The 18,697-nt window shown below is 37.7% G+C and overlaps 1 protein-coding gene across 1 annotated transcript in view; it reads right to left on the bottom strand.

Moving 5' to 3' along the window:
* Nucleotides 1–18,697, bottom strand: part of Pio (zona pellucida domain-containing protein piopio) — a 68,537-nt gene that overhangs the window by 46,431 nt on the left and 3,409 nt on the right. The window contains exons 2-3 of the mRNA XM_072015011.1: nucleotides 17,490–17,527; nucleotides 8,140–8,200 (exon numbers count right to left, since the gene is read on the bottom strand). Coding sequence (XP_071871112.1) covers nucleotides 8,140–8,200; nucleotides 17,490–17,525 — 97 coding nt within the window. The 5' untranslated portion in view covers nucleotides 17,526–17,527. The remainder of the gene's footprint in view (nucleotides 1–8,139; nucleotides 8,201–17,489; nucleotides 17,528–18,697) is intronic.

Below are 18,697 nucleotides of genomic sequence, written 5' to 3'. Positions count from 1 at the left end.
CCTCTATAACGAACCACGAGTTCGAATCACCCGACGATCCCAGCCTTAACACCTTCTTAGGTTAATTAACGACGTCATTACTATTTCTAGTCACGGTGAATCGTCGACGGATGCCGTCGATTCCGTCCAATCATCTCGGAGCGAGATCTCAAGGTCCTCTTCCGCGCTTCGGCGGTTTTCGCGCGAAAAAATCCTTTTGTTCGAGGTGAGACTAATGTGCGAATAAATTAGCCACGAGCTGAACAAACACGCGTAACAAACGATACTCAAGGTGTGTTAATTAAAAGTCGTAGAATATTAATGTATTTGCTTTAAAATCGAGAGATGACTGAAATACGAAGAATTGGACAAAAAAAGATGTATGTAATTTTAAGTTCCTAATCTACATCAAATAATGGATGTTTATTAAAGATAAAAGATATCCTAACAATTTTAAGTGGCAGTGTATGTCATATCGTATTAACTCTTGAGAGATCTTCAAGGACGAAACGGTTTCTTTGTTCTCTTTCTGAAAATACATATTTCATCGTTACTTTATTCAAAATCTTTATTCTTAAATAATTTCTGAATTATAAAATAATTTCTGTATTCTTAAATAATTTTCAAAGAAGGAACCTATCGCGAATTTTCATCTACACTATCCTCGAACTTTTGTTTCATTCTCGACGTTGTATTCATTTTCCAGAAGCCATTGACAAAACAAGTCCTTCGTTTTTCTTCTCAAAATACGCGTCTCATCCAAAACCTCTGTCTCTGAAGTAAGAAATCAATTTCTAATTTTCACCAGTATTCCAGCCATTCTCCTTTCGCATAGTTTTATAGACATTCTTGTGGAATTTATCCACAATGCAACTTCTGTTTTATCGTGTTCGTGTTACACGTCATGGTCGCTCGTTTTCCCGCTGGCACTTTAATTAACTCGTTCGACGTCGTCGTTCCACGATCGGGCCAGGGAATCGAGGAAGCGGTGAAAAAGCCGACGCGCATCCAAAGTTAACGGCCAGGCAACGTGGCCAAGCATGCGTGTACCTTTGCACGCTTCTAACGGACTTAGGCACGGCCAAATTGATTCTTACGCAAACGACGTCCGGATGAAGCAAAGAAAACGGCACGGATGAATTGTCCATGGATCCTAACGCGAAGTGTATACCGTTACCGGTGTTTAAATACGTAAGACGAAAAGAAACGGTATACTTGGACCTTTGATATTTCTGTTAGCTTGCGGTTTTTCTATTCGCCGTGTCTGCTGTCTTCTTCGTTCCGCCATTGTCAAGGCCCTTTCTTGCCTCGCGCGATCTCTGTCCACCTCGACTGTTACAGTTTCTTGTCCGCTGAATACGGCATTTTAATAACTTCCTAGTTGGTCAGCGTTCCATTCTTTGCGTAGGTTGCAGACGACGACGAGCTTAACAGTCGAGGATGCTTGAGATTAATGGAAGATCGATGTAGAGGCGGTTAATTAGTTTGATGTTACCAGAGACTCTGGGTCTGGGTAAAAATTCGGTTCTAAGAATCGGACGATCTTACATATATTCAACGCTGTATTCCAATATTTTCAACGATCAGTGTATTTTTTTATGAATGTTAAAATAGCATTTTGCTTATGAGTCACTGTATATCAAGTCTGTTTCGTTCTTTGTTAAGAAAATCTGTCAACATATTAAATACATAATCTCGTCGTTCAATTTTGTATTCAAGCTTTTCTTCAAGCTTTGTATTCAAGCTTTTCAAGATAAGATCAAGAGTGGGATATACAAAACCTGACGGCAAAAGATGTTCATCGCATAGTTGTTCGCGACTATGCAGCAACGATGACGTAATTCGACCCTCGTAGGTGTTCTCTTCCCATCGTTACCTATCATACAGCGTTATTTGTCCAAGTTGAACAAGGAAGGTCGACTGACAAGTGTAAAGCTATAATATAAGTCACGAGTAAACTCGGTGGAAAACAATGAATCACTTAAGAAGCGATCTTCCGTGCGATCGGCTGCGTGATCGATGGCCTAGCTCGAAAGGATCCACCGGCGCTGATCCACGCACGATCGTTACGATCCATTGCGTCCCTTGTACGGAAGCTTGCATCCTCCTGCGAACTATGGCAGTCGACGCGAATCGATCGCCTTCTTTTTACGAGTAAACCCATTCGAACCGATCTACTTTTTCACCTGGAGCCACTTTTTCTTCGCTACTTTAAAATTATTCAACATTTCCACGCTAGGTAAAAATCAGCCAAACGATCGTATAATACGCTCACGGAGATAATGATCGGGAAGAAACTTGGAACTCGTGACTCGTGTAGGCAATGGTTAATGTAGAAGGTGGTTTACGTTTATGAGTTTCTTTTTTTACATGTAGAATTAAATCGCGCTACAGTATGTTGTAGCTCTCTTGTGTTTTGTTTTGTAGTACTTAAAGGGTGGATTTTTAGTCCGTAAATATATAATCGGTGAAATTTTATTCCATGGGATCTTCGTTCCGATATTATTCTAATACTATTTGCAATCACAGTAAATGGTAACTTATCTTCTGTTCTCAATTAATATCAAATAGGATTAAAACGTGTAATTGCATTTATCCGACTTCGTTGTTTTCTAAATAAATAAAGAAGCATGTACTAGATGTAGATTGAAATTTCAAGTGTAATAACAGTATATAGTAACACTATCCATCCATCATGGTTTTCCTACTGGATTACAAATTATGTTATAGCTGTCTGAACATGCACTCCTATTACATTAGTATAGATGGCTTACGAAAGTACCAGGTTGTCCCAAAAGTTGCTTTTGTTTTATAAGAAAATAATAAATGCGCAACTAAATGTAAATATCGGGACTTATAAATATTTTCTAATTTCTTTGCAAATAGAATCGCGATAGCTGGCTTTCATAATATACGTATACTCATAATGTGTCTAGAAGTCTACTTGATTACTTTTGCGAGCCTGTGTATAGTAATGCATATTCGTTCAGGAATTCGATTTTAATGGGAGGAAGTTATTACAGTCTACCGCATTGGTTGCATAGAAAACGAGTTCCGATATCATACGATATCAGCGTCGAAGAAAAAACACGCGGGTGAATCTCGTTAGGATAAGTTACGCGAAACGTTCGGAATAAATTCAGGAGTAACGGAACTTCGAGGAAGGAAGCGTCGTTGACCGCTTAATAATCCTACAATCGTCATTAACCAGAATCATTTATAACTCCCCTCTCGTTTCCTATTTACGACTCACTTGATCATAGGTCGAGCCGCATAATTATAGATTCGCCAAACGTACAGTTACTAGCGTGTATTATTACAAACATTAAACCAGAAATGCGAATATTTCGTGAACTTACTGCTGACCTTTCGTGCTAAGATCTCCGAAAAATAACGGCGTTCTGGCGCTATTATTTCTTCAAGGCAGACATTACATAATAAGTTGGTTTACATGATAAGTTGCTTCGCATTTACTTAACAGAATAGCAAATTTAATATATCGTTGTTTCGGTTTACCATCTAAATAAAGAATCTTAAATAGAGTCATCGATCGTAATTGTTAGCTTTTAAAGTACGTGTGCGCGTCATCAGGATTTCTATAGAAACCAATCGACAACTTTACGTTTTACATAGTCGGAACGAATATTAATTGAACTGTGTACACGAAGAACGTTCTAATTGCTAGGTCGACTGAGAAATTGACGAGTATACATCGATAGGAATCGATGTGCCTGATAGAACTGATCGCGTCGTTTAATTTAATAGTGAATACATTACACTCTAGAGAAAAGATGATCGCAAGAAACATGGATGTAGAATATTCTAAAAAATACCCTGAGTCATTTTAAATCTTCTAATGTTGTACTAACAACTGGTTCATGGCATCTCGATTGAGAAGTAGAAGATGGCCAACACTGTGGTACCGATTACCTTACACGTACAGAGCTAATGTAGAATAAATTAGAAACCATGACGTTCGATTAATCGATGTGTAATTAGATGGACGAATAACTAATTTAACTTTTTGCCTTGATAAAACTGTAATTGCTTTTGGACTGATCAAGATACGACCCTGTTATCTCTATTGGCATTTATTTCTAGGACGACTCGTTCGTCGATTGATTCGATATTTCAATAAATTCCACTTGTGTTCGTAAAAATATGTGATATTTGTATAAATATCCTCGAACTAATCGATTCGAAACTAAAAGGACAGAAAAGCTTCTTCCGAATTGTTGATTATTCCACTTAAAGTTATTCTGCGTATTCGCTTTTATGAAAGTCGCGATTTTAACCGAGTCGCAATGAACGCGTGCGAATTGAAACGGCCTTGGAGTTTACCTTGGACGGGCGATAGGGGCGAAATGAAAAGTGAACGTACAAAAGGAAATCTCGATATGTTCGTTAATCGAGTAAATCAATGATTCTCAGGCCGTAGTCGCAGAAAACGAAAGATTTAGAGAAGTTTCACGATTCTCAGCGCGAGCATTTTCATGTATAAACGAAAATTAACACGTTCGTTATGCACACTCATCGTCCATTCATCCATAAATTATTCATAAATTCTTTATTTATATTTTTACAGCTTACGAAAATAAAGTTGGCTCACGTATTTCAGAATATTAGCATAGCATTCATTGAGAGTAGCACAATGGATATTTTACGTTGAGGATAATAGCTCGCAAACGACAGTCGTTTACGACAAGAGACGAAACGTGCCCGCATGCAAAAGCCTATGCTAGGGAGAAAAACAACTTTCCTCTGAGGCGCGGTTTCTCTTGGAAGAGCAAACAACCGACCGCTGTCCGGATGAACAATGACATTTGTCGCGCAAAGATTGACGTTTTCCGCTTCGCGAAGAATTGCAAGATAAATCTATAATTTCTTCTTTAGGTCATTCTGTAATGTAATTAACACTTTCACGGCCGGTACTGATGCGACAAACTTAACCGAATAGAGTTTTAATATTATAACGCTAGCGAGGATCGAATACATTGCTTTAATTATTCGTGCAACTATATTCGTTTAACATTGAAAAAACAGTACATTACAAAAGGAAACAACTGATCATTTTCGACTATCGAGAGAGAACATTACGACCGAAATGAGTGCTTCGATCTGAACGCTGTACATTTATGGATAGAACTTGGGATGATCTCACTTTTTACCGCGTTTCCCCATAAAAGTCAAGGTATTCGAGAAATCCTCGAGCTTGCTTCTGTACCCTCGATGCTCTGCGACGCGGAAACCACACTCTCGATTTAACTGAAACCGAATTGTGTACAATTCGCGTACTTGTATCGCGTCCGCATTTTTCACGCTAACACTGCGTAGTATAGATAGGTTTTTGCTTTACTTCGTTAACAGCCGGAAATTTGACTCGAGGGTATCTTTGAAAAAGTTTCTAACTATCTAACATTGAATATCGTTTAATTGCAAGCGCTGTTTAATAAAGTATATAGAAATCATATTACAATTTATAATGATTTCAGAATCTGACCTGTGCGTGCATGCTACCCATTAATCATCGCAAGTGATATATCTTTGAATCTATCTCATAATATGAAACGAGATCTAACGAGCATAGTTTGCGAAAGAAATATAAAAATATATGTATAATAATACAATTCTCGGTAGTTTGTGAAATGTCAAAGTAATAATCGCGACCAGTACGTGTTTCGCCGTTCGATATGCGACTCGTTCTCGACAGTTCTCTGGAACGAACGATAAAAAGTAAAAGGCCAGTGGCGAGGGGCACTTTCGATTCGTCAGACGTGGTGGTAAAAAGAGGTCCGACTCATTAATCGTTCGTTCGAAGCAACGTAATCGAAGTAGTTACATAAATCCATTACGGTGGGTTTCTAAGTGCACTAGGTTGAATTTTCCTCTGGTTTTTCCCATCTTGTCGCGACACTCGAGGAATTCCATTCAATTCGCTAAAACTTTTTAAGATACGCTTTTTACATTGCCTGTACTTACGTGATCACACCGCTTGATCACCACTATGAATAATTTTTATATATGTATATACTATGTCGTTTCAATAAAAACATATAAAATTTGCCGTATCAAATTAGATTAAAACGCGCAACTCTGTCGTATCAATTTTCAAAGTCTTCTTCTTTTTTTATAAATATTTTGTCTAGTCATTCATAAATCACTGTCGCAGACAGGAGAAATTTACGTATTCGAGGAGTAGATTTTGTATAGCCGAGGAATTATGGTGTCATGTAGCGAATGAAAGTAACCATCTATTGTACGCTTATTATTAATATAATATTATTGCACGTAAACGTGTAATCAATTTCTAAGTTTCGATCTTATCGTCTCACAGTCTGTCACAAGCTATCTGTGTAATATGAGTCATGGCTGAAGCTAGGTCATGCAACGTTTTCGTCAGAGATTAATGCAAAATTTTAAGCACGACGCATTGCAAAATACCGAAACGTTGCGAAAAAATCCAGCTATTTTTATGCACAGACGATCCTTCTATTTTTTTACACAATTGACATCTACATTCCAGCTGTTCGAATATCGATATAAACTTCGTATTAACTACAGATATATTATAATTTTTGACAGAATGGAAAAGTGGAAATTTAAAGATGCAAAAGTGTATAGAATACACAATATATTCAAGAATATATAAAATATCTAAGATTTAGTATTCGTTGTAAGAGTCGGTGAATAAATTTCGAATGATAAAAAAAGGTCATAAATTGAATTATGAAAATAGTGAAACTACAGAAAGAACGAAGAATTTAGAAAAAGAGGAATCGATCGGTTTGGTTCCTAAGAGAAGATTCTTTGCAGGATTTTCCCCCAAATTGACACAATATGGTAGTCGGTGAAATTCTGGCGGAACTCGATGGTAAAAGGTAAAAGGCTGAAAGTGTTTGGCCGTCGTTCGCAAGGACTTTCGATTCGCATCGATGCTGAGGAGGAAATCGTATGGTTGTCTCTGTTTGTAATCGTCTGGTCGTCTCTGTTTGTAATCGTCATCTCGTTTCGTCTCGTTTATATCTCGTCTCAGCCTCTTTCTCTTCTCTCCGTGATCTTTCTCTGGTCGCCACATGAGAATGTAGGTCACACGACTGCGTTCACCTTCCACCAAAGCAATGTCTTCCGAGGAAGGTCGTTGCTCGTCTGGAAAGCCTCTCTTCTTGACCATTCTTTTCCCTTTCTTTCGATTATTACTCTATCTCGACGATTTCGATCGACAGATTCTTCGAAGCTCGATTAACTTGTATCGCCAAACTGTTACTATCGATGTATCGTCAATTACCAATAGGTAACACGAATTACAAGCTATAGCAACGTAGAAAAGTTCTCGTTCCTGAATTTTTTGCCCACCCGTAACTCATTTTACACATAATCCCATATTTGACAACGTACATGTACATAATTGAGTCGTAATTAATTAACGTCGCGCATTTTATGTATCTTACGTCGCTAAGACGAAGACGAAGGAAACATGTATTCTCAAGTTCATTTCCATATCACAACATGTGAAAACATGCCATAAAGATATTTTCAACTTGCCCTTATAGAATCTAACAGTGGCTGCTATGAGTCCATCAGAAATAATTACACGCAATTATAAATTCAAGAAACGACAAAATCGACTTTCAGCGATGATGCAGCGATTGAGCCACTAATCGTTGCTATGATCCTTGACTACACGCGATCATATCGAATGATGGTATGCTTTTTCGAAGCGCAGATTAAAACGTCTCTCTAATTAGTCCGCTTATTCTCCGCCAACGGCTCGCCGGTAATTAGTCGCGAGCGTAATTAATTGAACATCTCGATCAATCAAGACGACGACCGCTCCCTGCCAGACTAATTAGACCTGTTCATAAACCGGTCATTGTTCCTGGAATCATTGTCATCGTCGACTGGCGCGTATTGTGCTCTTTAGAAAGTGCGTACGCACGCGTGGAAAGCATCCAGCTATTTTTTTTTCTTTTTTTTTTTTATCTGATCGTTTGATTCAACAGGAAACGTTTTCCATGGGAGAGACAATTCACTGGCAGGTGGCCACCGATTCCACCACCAAGTCGACCAGAGGAGGTTCTCGGTTAATTGACCCTCCGTCTAATTAGTTATCGCTGCCACACTGACAATTAGAAAGCGCTATAAGCGTGTATATGTACTCACATGTAGGCAGCTGCTCGGGTATTTGAGCCGCTTGTGTGGTGCTGTGCCTCGCTATTGTGATCTGAAAAAAAAGAAGAGCGATGCTCGTTAGATTGTCCTTAGAGAATCGTTTGTCCCTATAGATAAGACGAACAAGGGATAGCGTGGGACGACGACGATCAGACCAAAGATATTTTTGCATTTGTGGGAAATTTTGAAGATATACAGAAAATATACAAAATGCATAAAGTTGTCCGAAGATTTAAGAAAAGTTGTAACATATCGTATTTTATAGAAGTAGTTCTGTTAGTTCTCTTCTCGCGAAAGAAATGTTTCGTAAAGATCGGAATGCAGGAATAAGGTGATGTAAATTCGTGAGGAACGTTGAACATCTTTTTATCGAAGTATAAGATCTCTTCTTTTGGTTGGCCAACAGTGGTTCTTTTTTTATTTACCAATGGCAATATATCGAAAGCTAGTACATGTGATAACGTTAAACTCGTTTGGAAAGTTCGTAACATTTCTGACAGTCCATCTATCAAATAACGAAAACACGATTCAGATAAATAATATTTCTAATTAATCATTAGATGCAATAACTAAGGAAAAGTTTACTAACTGATATAAGAAGCTTTGAGGACACGTACGATCAGTCATAGGAAAGGATCGATAGAGCAGGTTTCAATAATGACATATTCGAGAATCCAGTCCCGGATCGAAGATCACGTCATCGACTGAAAAATCCTTGCGAAAATGTCAGGCTGAAACCATGATTCGCTCGACTCTCTCCGGTATTGCTCGAAGTGTGTATGAATCATGCGATTTCAGAGGCGCGTGGAAACGCGAGAGTCCGTTTCTCATCGATTAAACTTGATTATTAGCCACAAGGATCCGTGGAAAACGTGCCAATTGAACACATCCGATAATCTGACGCACAATGCTAGATTCTTTCTCATCAATTAACTTTTTTTATTAATACTGAATTTTAATTTGAAAGTCCTTGGCCAACGAATTAGAACCACTCGAAACATTGAATTTTACATCGAATTAATTGCAATAACCGGATATTTTGTAAAAAGTTAGTATACAGTGTATACGAATAATTGATCGTTTAAATATCTTTATGATATTTAATTGCGAGATGTATAATAATACTTGGCTCAAATATCTTGTAGTTTCTACGTACATTTTCAATTTGTTTCAAGTTTCGTCAATATAATCACGATGGTTGAGTCTCATTGATTCAAAGTGCTAATACAACTTCAAAATCATAAATGATTGAATACTTTTGCAACCAATCTCTAACGTGGCATATATCAGAAAAATTCATTATCAGCGTTTCTCGAGCGTGATTCTTCAAAACAAATTGCAATCAAAATTGTTTAGCCCGGCAAATGATCGATGAGAAGAACAAGAAGCTCGATGGTTAATTCGAGCAGTAAAATCCGAGCTGTTGGCTCGTCGCGCAAGGTTGTAAATAAGACCTCTAAAGGCGACCATACGTTCACGTATATGGTAAGGCCAATTGGATAATGGAAAGGACGAACATCGTGTTGCAAGTCTGGATCGTTTCTAATTACCCTATCCGATAAAACGTACCAACTCGTAACAGTATTTAAACATTAGGACTGCATAGTCACGTGCATCATAATTATATTTCATCCTGTCTTATCATTCGTGGGAGTTGTCAAACCATTCTATAGAATCGGGCGGAGAAAATTAAACAATAATTAACAATCCATGAATAATTCAGTGTTTATGCAATTCATCATCCATAATTCATGTTTCATTCTTTTGAATTTGACGAATTCCTTATGAAGAATAATAGCTTAGAAAAGTGTACAGTTTAAGGGAAACCTTAAAGGAAAAGAAGAGGGACACGTAATAGATGTTCGATATCGAACGATCTTTGAATTTTAATAATCGACGACTAAAGAGAGGGGAAACGTTTGTTGAAAATTATTGCAACGATAATTTAGAACCTTGATTCCTTAATAAAAGCCTTTCGAGGGAATTGATCGTTACGATAAATTGCTCGCAGAGCTGATCATTATAGTAGAGTTGGTATAACCGATGACCCAAGATGTTTATGCAATAACGGTGATCAAGACATTGATCATCTTATTTAGCAATGCAAAGAAACTCTCTTTTTGCAACACAAAGAAACAAATTTATCTATTCTACATTCTGCTTCTTTGCTGTACTCTCCTTTCGATTGACTTCTTTTTAGTTGCAAATAGACAGATTCAAGTATATTTGATGGCTTCTTAAACCCAATTTCTCCAACTAAATTTTGTTATTCTTCCGAGAGTTGAAGGTTGCAGTAATTAAAAAAAAAAAAAAAAAAAAAAAGAATAAAGAGATGAAAGAAGGAGAAGTGCAAAAACTTGTCCACAGTGCAATAAACGTTCTCCGACGTGATGCGATGACGGTGAACGTAGCAAGGGCACTCGAGACACCTTTTACTCCTTCGACACACTTTTATTTTCCAATCCATGCCGATTTAGGTATCGACATTACATAGTAGACTCGGGCAACTACTGCTCTATGGATTAGGTGAGCGTGTAATTGTCGGAGTTGATCCAAGTTGCACCGTGTCGATGTAAGCGTTACGTCCAGCTCTTTTTCTTCTTGTATACCCGGCGATGGTCTGATGTCTTCGTGGCAGATCCACGTAACCCTGAACTGGTTTTATTCGAGCAATGATCCACCGATAGTACCATTATATATTTACATTAGAGTTCCATAGTATGATATAGAGACGAAATAAATAAAATACAAGTTGGTTCTTTGGATGGAAAGTGAGAGTTTGCGATACGTTTCTCACATCGAAAGTTATACCACACGAAAACGACATTAGAGAAATTGTCTAATAAACACCGACGTCGGCATTGTTAAATGTACTTATCGGTGTGCGCCGATGAAAGTGGTTCAACGAGTCAGCGGCCATTTCGCATGTGCTTAAACACGCGTCGTAAATTCTAGGAAAGATATCAACGTACATGCGAAATGAAACACGTTTCTTTCGTACATGTTTGATCACATCTTCAATTCGTTGCCTATTTCTACCAATGCTTCTTCTTTTAAAATATTACGATATTAGGAGCATTTGCTCCCTACCGCAATCCGAAGAACTTCAAAGCGGATAGAACTTTGTAAATTTTTCCACAAATTCAATTAGAAAATGAAAAACGCAGATTTGTTTGAAGGGCTGTCAATGTGCTGTAGAATGCGATTTACAGCAAATTTCTTCTTCCTTAATTTGTTGATAATTATCCATTGAACAAAATATAACGAGTAGTATTACTCCGCCAAATTTAATCTTTAATGAAGCGACGTTTCATACGTGTCAATCTAATATGTATATGTAATTGACAGATAAGGTACTTAATCTTCGAACACGATCTTTTACACCCCGCAATTATGTTCATGTCAACTCGTCTCACGATAGGGTGTGTCAGAGAACAGAACTCGTGTTATGGTGGAGAAGGTTACTCTGCTATGGATTCTATCGGATAGTAAAACTGCAAGTGCCATATACGGATATGTGGAGTCGCATGCAGAACCCTCGTTCATACAGCGCCGTCAGTTAAACACTCGCGTTCGTGTTTGATCCAATTACACATAATCGCAAGGATGTAGCGCAAAATGCAGTTTCGTAAAAAAAATCCGCCTCGAGGCTGATGTCGATCGATGGACGTACAAAGCTCAGATCTATATCCACGCGAACGTTTATGTTTCAAGGATGAGACTTTGAAATACGATCCGTGTAACCTCGCAATAATACAAAGTACAATAATTGTAACTATAGTTTACTGACATGAACATCTTCCAAAGTACACGTATGACTTTGGTACAAAAATGATGAAAATGCGCAAGTTATTTCAAGGTCGTTCTGGGATTATTTGCATAAAGCAGTGTCTCTCAAGCCTTACCTCAACTTGCCTGTACATAGAGATCACCTTTTTACCTTTACGACCATTACGTGTTTAACAAGGCACAGCAAACTCATTAGAAATAATCCTAACTTAATATCTAATTAGTTGCAAAAATCTTAGTCTAAAAATAATTACAGCGATTGATGATCCAATTTAGTAGCTCAATGAATTGAATGTTCTTGTAGAATTTGGCTCTCCACTGGTACACTTTTCTTTTTTGCGAATTTCGACTGCATTAACGTGCAAGTTTTATTTTCTTCCTGACAAACTTGTTTCTTGACACTTGCGGTGTCTTGACGGTACAAGGACTCTTCAATTATTCTTGCGATCATTTCCTACATATATTTAAAATTCATCGGTACGAAACTTTCAATTATTTTAATTATTCAAATTCCTGAGCCACTGTTGTCGTATCTCGACGTACCTTCAGCCAGTACCAACTCTTTGGAAGCTGTTTTACGACTTTTGAGGAATCCGGATTGAGAACCCAGAGAACAGAGTCTTATTTTCTGTTTATTCTTGGACTCAAAGTCCTGGGATGTTGGTTTCACGGTAAAAGGAGGATTTCTCCTGTCCTTTGAATAGCAAGCAAATATTATATATCACGTGAGCGTCGGAAACAATTTTAGAGCATAATTGAACACGATTGCTCCGTCACACGACATGAAATCTTTCTCTTCGCTCTTATGTTAAATAATGGTAAATAATCGTTCTTAGATGTGACCGTTAACTTCGAGATTTTGTAACTAACATTTTCAACGTTTACTTAATGGAAACGTTCGATCCTGTAAGAAACGTGTAATCAAGGGACAAGAAAATATTATCATACATTCTAATTGACCCTAAGCAAGCAAGTTATCAAGCGAATCAATGATAATCGGATCGACGTAGCCGCAGATATAGCGTAGGTTGAGATCTCCTTGAAAACGCCTCCTAGCGTACGATCCTGCTGGTATAACGCAAGTTACATTACTCATTCGCTTCTACTCGATCGTTGTATCTCTATAAGTATCTGAATGACGTCATCGTTGCACGCTTTTCGCTGAAATACGTTCCGATCTTTATCGAAAGGACTGGTTTTCCTGCAGACTCCTTTATTTCGAGATAAGGAAGGATCGTATATTTATTCGAACTCATCAGGGGACAAACGATTCATATAAAAGTATAATGTACTGTAATTTTTCGTTCGTACAGTCGTTCACGAAAGTATCGGAACACTTATAGGAATTTTGTTGCGAACATGTCAAGCGTGTTATATAAAACATTTTAAAATTTCATGTAATTTGTAATCCATTAAGAAAACAATGAATAGCTCTAGCACCATTGTGGTAGGTTTCCAAAAAATCTGAGAAAATTCTTGGACACTTATTGAAGCGTCTCTGCTACCTTATACAATTTCAATGTTTGAAAGGGCTTTCAGAAGAAAATACCAGTTCTGCCTTGGAAATACAAATGAAAAAATAAAAGAGAGAGTTAATCTATGTTGATAAATTTCTCAACGTGTAAATTGATAATAAGAAATGTAGAATTATATAGATTCTTTGCTTGTTTAAAGGATTCGCGTCAAATTATACAAAGTTGACAAAGCGAAATTATCTGGTATACATGTACATTAGCTGAAAGGTAAATGCTACTTAATTGCGTCAATTCTGTCGGTATAATTGCACCAAGTATTTTCGAAACAATCGGGAAGCTACGAAACACGACCAACGAAATCAGATTTAAGATACTAAATGAGCATTGTTGAAGGTGACGTGCGAGTGGCAGAAAAAAAAGCTTGAAAGTAGCCGATGTTGCGTGGGTGTAACCAGAGATTGCAGGCTCTCCGTGAAATTCCGTATTTCAAAAGGAACACCCACACTCTCTTCTTTGACACGTCCCTGTCGCTCATCGAGACAATCATTCTCAATTTGGACATTCAAATTTCTTGATTATATTCATTTAGAAATTTGTTTCGCTTCTAACCGAACGCCCTTGTCCGACGAACGTTACGTAGAACCATAGGATTCGACAAATCAGTGAAAAATCATTTACGCAATCCTCGTTCTAAACTTGGTCGCGTCACTGACGACTTTCTCTCAGTCTAAAACAAACGTGATTTTCTATTGACCGTTCTCGCGATAACGTTCCCTCTAGCATGTGTCCATAAACAGAGAAATCCAATTGCTTTATCCTGCCGATTAGTCTGGTTGATTGTCCACCAGCATCTTTAGTTTTTGTATCATGTGAAATCACGTGCACTATTATAAAAAATATTATAAACAAAGATAAAAATAAACAAAAATAAATTCTGTTTTTAATAATAGAAATGGTAAAAATAATTCAATTATAAATAACGTTGACACGAGTTTTGCATGCATCTTACTTCAGTACAAAATACGTATGTTTATTCGTTAAACATTCAGTCAAGCAACGTTCGTTAAATTAGAAACATACGATACTTGGATTTCTTATGGTAAAGGAATTATTTTGATGAATTTCGATGTGCAACAAAATAATACTTATGGCATAAAATTTTATAGAGTCTATATAAATTTTATTATCTATTATCCATCTATATGTCTATTTTATTATAGACAAATTTTATGCGGATATTAAATTTAATTAAATTCACTTTATTTAATTAGACAGCTTTATAACGCGGTGGAAAATTTATTATTCTTTGTGTTCGCGGTAAAATAGATTTATAAAATAAACAAGGTCCCCTCCTAACTGCTTCGAGTAGTACACGAACATAAATTATTTTCTAAACAGTGCCGAAAGTTCACATTCCGTCTTCCTCTTTCTTCGTACGTGTGAACTGCTAGTAAGGGAGCGTTTAGAGGCTCACTTCCGGTATCGGTTCTCCTATCGACTTCACAGTGAAACGTTTGTGAAAACGAGCTACAGGGACCTCTCCGAGATCATGCGCCGATATTTAAAAGAACAGCAAGTAAAAGTGGGCGTGGCTGTTTCTCTAGCGATCGTACCTCTTTCTCTTGCATATAGAACATTCGTGCAAATATTTGCATCGCGCTGTTCGAATAACTTGGAAAATTCAGTCTCCGTATGGCGTGATTTTTATGCGGGAACGCGCTCCATAGATTTTCTCTTCTTCCTTTCCCCTTTATTTTATTGCTTCCTGCTAAACTTGAAACTTTCTTGACTTTTTTCTTTCGGACTGTCTTTTCGGATATTTTAAGACCTATGCTCTTCGTGTTATACACATATTTGGTGACGGTATACTTGGTGACTTGTTAGCATTCGCAATGATCAGCCAGTTAGAAATTTTAATGTATTCTTCTGGAGTGTGCTTAGTGTTCCGTAAACGTTTGCATCTGCTCGAGAGTTTTGCTACTTTTTCGTGCGAACCTGATTCAAAGTTCTTCTTTTCTACACATGCAAATGTTTATCGAGATCTCGCAAGGAGTTGAACGTCGTGCGAATTTACGCATCCACTTGGAAATTCGCATTTCCTGTGTGACGATGATTTCTTCGCGATCACCTACACGCTTTCTTCTCACAAACTTGCAATTTCTACTAAGATCGAGGTTTTTCTTCATGCGAACATTTATACGTTCACTTTTCAAGTCGGTGACCATTTCCATTTTCGAGTGGAAAAATTAAACTATACTTGCACGTCGACATTATTTTATTTAGTCGTACATTATCGATCAAAAGTATACAGACACTTGTCCTTGGTCGAATGCAATTTAAAAGATTACAAAAATTTATAAAACCACGAACATTTGCAAAATTTGTAATTTACAAAATTACAAGTCGAGACACTTAGAATGGCTTTGTCCTTCGTTGGAGTAGAATATCATGACACGATAGAATTTATTTTGGTAAATTAATATGCAATTAAAAAATTGATACCTGTAAGGATCAAACAATATATACGATTTCTTGAAATTTATAAAGGAACATCACAGCATAGGTATATGATTTCTTTTTTAGCAAGTTTAGTAAGTTTTAAACGTCCACTTCTGAGAATGCTGAGGTTCTAATCAGTGTAATTCCTAGATTCCAGGCTATTTGTCGATTATTAAACGTTGCAGAGACTCATGATTGCAACCTTTGAATGAGTTAACGACATCAATTCCACAGTTCTTTGTCAAGAGAACGTCGCTTCATTTTACAAGGATGTTTACTATGATTATCATAAAAAGAGCAAGTATCTACTGAAATTATCTTGTGCAGCCTTCATTTCGCTGAATAGCTCGAGCAACAGGAAAGTTTGTAACGCTTGTTAAACACGTTTCAAACAAAAACTGTATCATTGCAATCAATACGAAATACTAGCGATTCGTTTGAGTAAATTCGTGCTCCATAAAAAGAGGAAAATTTATTGTATCATTGGACTAATGTAACACAGCTTTCACAACCAATAGAAAAGATTATTCTTGCATTGACTAATCGCTGAAATCTCGCTAATGGTCAGAGCGTGGATATTTTTCCAAGTTCACATTTTTATAAACAAAACTGAAAAAATCCGAGTAGAAATCTGTTTCATCGTATTTTTTTATACGTTACGTGTATTCCATATCTTTTATTTTACTTATACACCTTTCAATTTCCCATAGACGCATAAAATCTACAAGTTCTGCGAACAATATCAGTTTTTTATGCGATAAGAACCCAAGGATAAATTTGCGAATCTCACATCCGATCTTTTAAAATTGTATCTCAATTTCCATTGAATGTAAAGCTGTGAACGAGGTAAAATTATTTAAAGAGACTCGAAGAGGTGGTACATGATAGCGCCGTTTCGCTGGATTGCTGCACTTTAAATTAACTTCGAGGTGAAAAATTGCGAGGCATAAAAAATATTGCAGCCGTCTCGACACAGTTTTCCTGACAGTCGGTTTAGCGGCTCGTTGTACCAACAAAGGATTACATAATTCCCCACATTCCTGGCCAACATACTACGCTCTCCAGTCATGCTCGTTTTTCGTACGACATGATACGAGGGAAAGTATCATACACGTACTTGTTGTCTACCATCGAAATTGAAATCGAAATTCAGCGAAAATCGACAGGCCATTTCGAATTGGACGGTCCAGCTGTTTCACACGCTGAAGAAACGTATCGAAGTTTGATATTTTCGTATTACATCATTGGTTACACCTGTATATACGTTTCGTGTAGTTCAAAGAGTATCTTCGACCATTTACATTAACCCTTAATGATAATTAACACTGATAAACAAACTAAAGCTGAAAAGTATGTTTCATTTTCTACACGTTGTGACAAATATATACTTTACTTTTGATATTTTGTAAATTTTTGTATCTATGTTTATCCTTGTCCATCTGTATACATCTGTGCTAGATATAAATGCATAAACGTCGTGGGTATGTTTAAGAATCTAAAGAATTAAGGTTGTGCAATTGATACGAAATACTTGTTAGGGTATCTTGAGATTGTCAGAAGACTTTTTCATTTACTTACCAATAAAAATGCCAGTGCGATCCCCCGCCAGTCCATGGCTAAAATAAAAGAGAAAGTCTTATTAATAACTGGGTCGAACTCCCATGAGTACGATCGACCGTGCAAACGTCTCTCGCGCGAGAACACTTGCAACAAAACACGAAAAATCACACGACGACCGGTCTATCTTCTTACTTAATACATCCACTCGATGTTCTTTGTACATCTATCCAGTTAAACGTCTCTACTCACGACCTAACAAACTTTGATTCGCTAACTGTACACTAAACAGACTGAGTAACGAGGTTCTCGATGCCAAAAAAATCGTCCTCCATTCGCACATTCCAAAGATCCATGAGATATCGTCGAGACCTTCTCGTCGATGTTCCACGGAATCATAAATCAAGTAACGCGACACGCCTGAAGGTTTGTAAGATTCGCAGACACAAGAAACTCGTCTCCATCTTGCCGCGTGCTGATATGGAGAACATAGAGAGAGAAAAGGGAGGGAAAATGGGAGAAAAATTCGAAGGGTCGAAGGGTTTGATTTTGATATAGGGAAAACGTTTTCGAGCTGGTTAGTAGAGCTGTGTCGAGAAAGCGACGCGGTGTTTCGCGGAGGTGGCCGAACATAACGCAACGTTCACTTTTTCGAGCAACAGGAGAGGCCGGTGCACGGAACAGGAACGACCTCGAACACACTGGACCACCGTGCTTGACCCTTCCACGCGGACGCCATTTTCACTGCACCACGACCCCTTTATGTTTTTCGATTGAACATGACGCGACGTCGCGACGACACGAACCGCGCGATTTTACGAGGCTGGTCGATCGACATCCCGCGAGGTTCTGCCACCTTCTTTCCACCTTTTCTCGTCGCGGCCAGGAAAGTCAGGCTCGTGCCTCGCGACTTGATGCACTTGGGAACCCAGGGCCGTAACATACTCTACCTTTCACTTTCTCTTCGTCACGTGGAAATTCATTTCTTCCAACCTTTTCGTTGGTTTCGTTTAAAAAATTATTTACCAACAAACAGGATCGTGAGGAACGGAAAAATTGATTAAACGACTGGCGAACGTAATCGACCACTTGTACACGCTTTTCTATGGAATTTCATTAGCAGCGTAACGAGAGCTGACTATCGCGATTAGATTGGTAAAGTTTCAAACAGATGTGAATATTTGTACAGAAATTACGGGAGATTGTATTTCCCAGAGATCACAAAGATA

The sequence above is a fragment of the Bombus fervidus genome, chromosome 12 (genome assembly GCF_041682495.2).
Source record: "Bombus fervidus isolate BK054 chromosome 12, iyBomFerv1, whole genome shotgun sequence".
NCBI lineage: Eukaryota > Metazoa > Arthropoda > Insecta > Hymenoptera > Apidae > Bombus > Bombus fervidus.
The sequence above is the reverse complement of the archived record's forward strand: the minus strand, read 5'-3'. Positions and strand labels throughout refer to the sequence as shown.